The following is a 6,587-nucleotide window of genomic DNA, read 5'->3' on the forward strand; positions in this document are numbered from 1 at the left end:
GTACTCGGGTTCACCTTTGCGATAATAGGCTTGGTAGAAGCTCTTTTCCTTTAAAATCAAAGTATAACAGTGTCATAAACAGTACTAGAAAATTACAAGACATATTACACAAGAGCTAAACAAAGTATAGAGTTCACCTCGAAGAGCTGCAACCACACCGCGTCGTCGGTGTGGACGACGTTCTTCGGCAGCTCCCAGTCCGTCTCGACCCTGTTTGTCAGCTCTTTGAACGTTTCTTAGCGCTTCCGAAGAAATTCTATGCGATTGACGATGTCGTGTACGCGGAAACCAGCCTTGTAAGTGTTGTTCAATGCGTCCATGGTGTGGATTATAGCGTGAGGTGATTCAGTTGGGAGCAGTGGCTTGCAGACCTCTTTCTTGGCGAGCAAACTGATGATAAGTAAATTGTCTTTTTTTGAATCCCATATGTTTGTGTAGAGGAAGGATTTTTGGGATGCAACGTGAGAGAAAGACATTCTTTGTAGCTGAAGATTATAGTAATTCCTCACAATTTGAGCTCATGTTGATAATGAGATTCTTATTACCAACATTTTATAGAGAAGTAGTGGTGGTTAAGCTGAATTAATGGTGAAGTAAATGTGGTGGATGGGGGATTTGATAGTGGAGGTTAAAAATCATTTCCTAATTTATTGTAAATTCAGAATTAGCTTCTGAAAGCCTCCATGAATAAAATAATATATTTTTTCGGTCTTCATCAAATTACACAAAGAGTTAAAATCATATTTCATCAAATTACACAACGGATACATAATCCATAGAGTACGTAGCTCAAATTCATGCATTGACAAGTATTTCTTACCCAAAATGGAAGCATAATCCTCAAATTACACCCAACGGCATCCTACATAAGTTTCCCAATGAAAATACCACCCACCAAAATAGCAAGAGACATGAACAGAATTATAAAGTGAAACTCTAGCATACGATAGACGCATCCGATATTGGCCGCAGGTGCAAATAGGTGTGTTTGTTGATACTGTTGAGCTAGAAGCCATCCTGTCAAAATCATTGCAGTTCCACATTCAATTAAAACCCATTTTCTGCAAATTCGCAACCACTAAACAAGAACCCAAGCATAGCAATTCAACATAGCAAGAATTCAGCCTATATAAATTCCCCCTTCAACATAGCAATTCAACACAAATATGAAATAATAATCCAATTCACCACTGATATTTAAAAACTTCTACAGCTGCATTTCAACAAATCATCAATTCAACATATATAAGTTAAAACCCCAACATAGCAACTCAACATAGCAAGAATTCAGCCTCTATAAATTCCCCCTTCAACATAGCAATTCAACACAAAGATGAAATAATAATCCAATTCACCATTGATATTTAAAAAGTTCTACAGCTGCATTTCAACAAAGCATCAATTCAGCAAATATAAGTTAAAACCTCAGCACAGCAACTAAACACAGCCTCAAATCAGCAGATGCAAGTCAAAACCTCAGTATAGCCGCACAAAAGGAAACTGTAAGCGATGTTGGGTCAGGCAGCATGTACATATTCACTCAACAGATAATTTACCTAGTGCGAATTTAGGTATTGCAGCCACATTTCATCGGCTAATTCTTGTCTCTTGGCATTCCATTGAGGTGAAGCCTCAATCGATTCTACAAATTCATAGTGATCAGGGACTCCACTATCATTCACCCCGCGCATCGAGTCAAATTGTTGCTCCATTGGATCAGTCGTCATCTCCTTACGAATGAAATTATTCAATAAAAAACACGACATTATTAATCTATTTTGTATTTTTATAGGATAGAACGTCGTTGATCGTAAAATTCCCCAACGCATCTTCAAAATACCGAAAGCCCTCTCAATTACATTTCGTGCCTTGCTATGTCTGAGATTGAAGAGCTCTTCTTTATTTTGAGGTCAGGCAGCCGTGGGACCCCACTCCTTCAGATGATATCGAAGCCCTTTAAAGGGGGTAAGAAATCCCTCGCTATTTGCGTAACCATTGTCACACAAATAATATTTTCCTACCAATACCCCAATCAACACAAAGAAGGCTAAAATTAGTAAATTTATTTAACTAGGTGGTGGCAACATAAACATAGATGTATAAATCATTAATTTGTTGAAGTGGAAGAATTATTATACCCTTGGGCACTTTAAGGCCGTGTGGCCTGGCTAAAGAATCGCGCAATATTCTACTGTCAGACGCCGAGCCTTCCCACCCAGACAAAGCATAAACAAATTGCAGGTCCCGATCACAAACAGCCAAGACATTTGTAGAAATTTCACCCTTCCTTGTCCTATATCTCGGTGTGTCTGTTTTACTAACCAAGACATTGGCATAGGTTCCGTCCAAAGCTCCTAAACAACCCTATACAAAATTTAAATCAACTCAATGATCATTAACTGTACAGAAAATGATGCATTAAAAAACGTTGCTGATATGATAGTAATTATTAGTTACCTTAAACCATTGCCACCTTCCGTCTGTACAGTCATCGCTAACAGCCTCAGGCTTAGCTAAAAATATATCGTGCAATCGCAAAACAGCACCCAACACCGCGTGCACATAATGTGATATTGTTTGGCCACTCCACCTAAAATCAAAGCCTACTACTCGATTCTTTTTGTGATGGGCTAGGACCGAGACAAATATAGCTACCTGTTCTTCGACGACAACGTAATTCCCATCTACTAACCCCCCCCCATATCCCTTAGAATACGACACAGCCGGCCGAAGGCATTTCGATCCATACGAAGGTTTGCGACACAATCTACATCATTTTCACTGATTAGCCTACCTAAGTGCCTAACCTGATCAGGTATGCGTGGGATCATGCGATATCTAGAATCTGACCTAATACACTTTCTCTTGTTTGAAGTTAGTTTACCAACATATGCAATGACTATAGATATTTGAATCAAATGGTGTCTCAGCACTTCTTGCAACAGCAAATACACGATATCAGAATCACGAATACGCTCCCCCCCAGACATTACAGATCAAATAACCACAGAGAATCCAACAAATCTGCAATGCATTCAGGCAAAACTTAACAAAAGATAAAATGAGTTGCCTAAGTACTACAAAATGCTTACATAAACCTATAATATACCTCTGCCAACACAAGCACAATTTAATTCATTAGTCCAACCAAACGACAGCCAACAAAAATCGATGATGGGCAAACACAGATCAATAACACCCACACCGATAGAATTGCATACCTCGTTTTTTCGGCAACAAACAATGGCGGCCCGATTGCAACCAGATCTGTACCAAATATATAGAGAAAATGCATAAGATGATTGGCGCATCGCTTGAAATTTTTGGAATAGCCGTAAAAACTTTGACAAAAAAAAATCAGATAGTCTCAACCCTAGCAGGAGATCGACAAAGCAAAACCATGGGAATTTCGGAGCAAAAAATTTGAAATGAAAAATTTGGGGGGCAAAAAAGACACGGCTCAAATTTCGATGAAGGAAATCAAATTAATCGGAGGGGGGGGCTGGCTGTGTATTGCAGATGGAACAGTAGATCTGGACCGGGCCTTGCAATTTTACTGGGCTTCCTTGGATGATTTAAATCTGCACCAAACACCTATATTACACTGGATAACTAGTATATACTACCACTATACACTGCACCAAACATGCCCTTATATTTTACACTAATTTACAGGGACCCACCACTTTTAATCTTAAAAAATATCATTAGTCAACTATACTTACTAATTGTGGGTCCCCTTCTCAACTTAACAAATAAACAATATATATATATATATTTTAAATTGTACTCCCTTTTTTTAGGACACGAATTGTTGGACGGAAGAGATTTATTTGACAGAATGAGTAATATTTATAATGATTTGAGTAGTTAAAGGCGGGTTCTTTATTAGTGTACAATAGCTTTAAAAAATTAGTATGCACCAATTCAACAAATGTGTACGTATCTAAACAGTATATTTATTTAAGAAGAATGCTTTAGAAAAAGTTCAACAACCAAGGAAGACTTATTATAAGATCGGATATGTTAGATTGCCAATGAACACTCATATTTATCTTTCAGTCGGTCTATAAATTAAAATGAGTATCAATTTTCTTTTTAGCAAGTGTAATCCACAAGATTCATTCATAATAAAAATAGAACTCATATTTCACTCATACGCATTAATTTAATCAAATTTCTTAAAACTTGTGTCACGTTCAAATGAATACTTATTTATTAGACGAAGAGCGTATAAATTTAAAAATGAACGAAGGAACGTGTATGCTAGTTGTCTGTAGCTAGTTGATAAATAACGCGCAGTCAATGAGCCTCTATTCTTGAACCTAACTGGTAGTTGAAAAAATAATGTTTACAGATGCCTTGAAAAATAATTTGGTTAATCAATACAGTATACTGCCAAAAACTAAGTTGAAGTTATAGCATTTGTCTAAATTAAAAGACCAAGACTGCTGATTAACATCTAATGATTCCGCGAAGCAATGAGGGAAAATGACATTTTCGTCTAGTAGTTAACCAAACCTTGTATATAAATAGTGGTCACACTCTCACACTTCAAAACTCATAAGTATAGCCAAATTACATCAACCTGAGTTAACATATATTTAATCAGAAACAAAATGATGAACAGCAGGCGTCACACCATCGTCCCCGTCTCCTCTCCAACTTTACACGGGTAATTATAATTCGTATCTCTCTGTTTAATCCATGCTATTTTATGTCACATCACATCACATGTGCCCATATTATAAATTTAAATATAAATCATTATGTAAATTAGTAACATAAACCTATAATTAACACCATGCATACGTTGCGTGCAGAATGGAAATGCAAGCCGCCGGCGCCGCCAGCTCGGCGGACAGCGGGAAGAACACGAGCATCCACGTGACGGCCCTCGACGGCATAGTGAACGTCAACTCACTCTTCACCATGGCGACGTTCATCGGGTTTTCCATGACCGTCCCACAGAACTCCACCACCGCGTCAAGCGCAGCGTGCACCACCAGCGCCGAGACGGTGAGGCGGCTCATCGTCTTCGAAGTCCTCTCCTTCAGCTTCTTCCTCTTCTCATCCCTCGTGGCTCAGAGCTTGAAGCTTCAGATCAACCTCCGCAACAACATGGACCCCACCGATCCTCACAGAGCCGACATCAACGTCGACCACCTCAAATACTGCCTCTTCGCCTCCGCCGTCGGATCGGTGCTGGGCTGCACGTTCCTCACAATGTCGGTCGTGGATTTTATAAGGGTGAAATTGGGGTCGCTGTCGTGCGGCGGCGAGCCGGTTTACGCGGTGGTGACGCTGGTTATTTTTGTGGGGTCGGGGCTGCTGATTTATGTGATCACTGCTGCTCGTGCTGCTTTCTTTGTGCAAATTCAACCCCCGGCTGCTGCTGCTGATTCTCAGCAGAATCTGCAGACCTAGCTAGTTGACTATTTCTTTCTGCAATATTTAGGGGTTTTTTAAGCCAATAATGTGTAGTTTTAATTGTATTATATTGGCTTTCCACTTTCATGTATTGGCTAATCCCCTTGCAATTATGTTAATCGTTGTTATCCCGTTATTATCAACAGTTGACACGACCGAGTTGTTGTTGATTGCAATATATATAAATGAAATGACAACTACTCACCGCTAAAGAATTCTTCAAGCAATGACTTCACCCAAAAACTTGGTGAGACCAAGAGACGGGTTGGGCGCCGGGAAGAGCGCGAGTCGAGGCGGAGCTGGGCATGGGGCGGGGCGAGGCAGAGCAAGTCGGGGCAGGGCTCAGGGGGATCGCGGGTCACAGACTGGTTGAAAAACATGAATAAGATATGTTGATGATGTAGTGTTGGTGCAGTGGGTAAAAGCTTCACATTTTCAACCCAATGACATTGTGTTCAAAACCTTCACAATGTAATTTTTTTTTTCTTTTTTGCTATTTCTGTATTTTATTTATTTATTTATTTATATTTTTTTTCTTTATTTTCAATGTTTTTATTATTTTTCTGTATTTTATTTAAATTTTGGCATTTTTTTAAAATTTTTTTTTGGATTTTCTTTATATTTAAAAAACATTATATTTCTTCATATCAATGGTTACTTTTTCTCACGACAACAATTACTTGACCAAATAACTAAAAGTACAAGTTCTCGTGAGTAAAAATAACAATTGTCATGAAATAGGAAATAATTTTGAAATATTACGTTTCTTCATATCACTATTAACTTTTTCTTTTATGCGACAATAATTATTTGGCCAAATAACTAAATATACAAGTTCTCGTGAACAAAAATAACAATTATCGTGAAAAAGGTAATATATATATATATATATTTTAAATATTATCTTTTTTCATAGGGAAAAGGTGCAGATTGACCTCTGAAGTAGTAGCCCCTATAGCGTATAACCCCTCTTACTCACTGTGTGTGCAACTAAACCCCTGAACTCCGAGAAAAGGGTGCAAATTCCCCCCTCTGACCTAACGCCGTTAAGTGTCCGTTAACGTTTGGGTTTAATTGCACCCTCTACTTCAGGGGTGGATCTGCACCTTAATTTTTTTTTTTTATAATTTCAGCAACCCACCTCCGGCATCAACTTA

At 38.5% G+C, this 6,587-nt stretch overlaps 2 protein-coding genes across 2 annotated transcripts; one reads left to right on the forward strand and one right to left on the reverse strand.

Annotated features, from left to right (window-relative positions):
• Window positions 1-699: 699 nt before the first annotated feature.
• On the reverse strand, window positions 700-2,990 carry LOC131005117 (uncharacterized). Its single transcript, XM_057931935.1, has 5 exons — window positions 2,851-2,990; window positions 2,458-2,767; window positions 2,139-2,364; window positions 1,557-2,017; window positions 700-1,017 (listed from the first exon to the last, which is right to left on the reverse strand). The coding sequence occupies exons 1-4, from the start codon at window positions 2,988-2,990 to the stop codon at window positions 1,911-1,913; spliced, it is 783 nt and encodes a 260-aa protein (XP_057787918.1). The 3' UTR covers window positions 700-1,017; window positions 1,557-1,910.
• Window positions 2,991-4,397: 1,407 nt separating this feature from the next.
• LOC131016732 (uncharacterized) lies at window positions 4,398-5,573 on the forward strand. Its single transcript, XM_057945443.1, has 2 exons — window positions 4,398-4,675; window positions 4,824-5,573. Exons 1-2 carry the CDS (start codon window positions 4,620-4,622, stop codon window positions 5,425-5,427), a joined length of 660 nt encoding a protein of 219 aa, XP_057801426.1. The 5' UTR covers window positions 4,398-4,619; the 3' UTR covers window positions 5,428-5,573.
• Window positions 5,574-6,587: the final 1,014 nt, after the last annotated feature.

This window comes from Salvia miltiorrhiza, chromosome 1, assembly GCF_028751815.1.
Source record: "Salvia miltiorrhiza cultivar Shanhuang (shh) chromosome 1, IMPLAD_Smil_shh, whole genome shotgun sequence".
Taxonomy (NCBI): Eukaryota; Viridiplantae; Streptophyta; class Magnoliopsida; order Lamiales; family Lamiaceae; genus Salvia; species Salvia miltiorrhiza.

What these genes read in the sequence shown, in the direction of transcription:
- LOC131005117 (XM_057931935.1), bottom strand. Translation starts at nt 2,990, where the DNA reads ATGTCTGGGGGGGAGCGTATTCGTGATTCTGATATCGTGTATTTGCTG. An exon ending in AACAAGAGAAAGTGTATTAG is followed by an intron (nt 2,768 to 2,850) that starts GTCAGATTCTAG and finishes AAAATGATGTAG; the next exon opens with ATTGTGTCGCAAACCTTCGT. An exon ending in GAAGGTGGCAATGGTTTAAG is followed by an intron (nt 2,365 to 2,457) that starts GTAACTAATAAT and finishes AATTTTGTATAG; the next exon opens with GGTTGTTTAGGAGCTTTGGA.
- LOC131016732 (XM_057945443.1), top strand. Translation starts at nt 4,620, where the DNA reads ATGATGAACAGCAGGCGTCACACCATCGTCCCCGTCTCCTCTCCAACT. An exon ending in TCCTCTCCAACTTTACACGG is followed by an intron (nt 4,676 to 4,823) that starts GTAATTATAATT and finishes CGTTGCGTGCAG; the next exon opens with AATGGAAATGCAAGCCGCCG.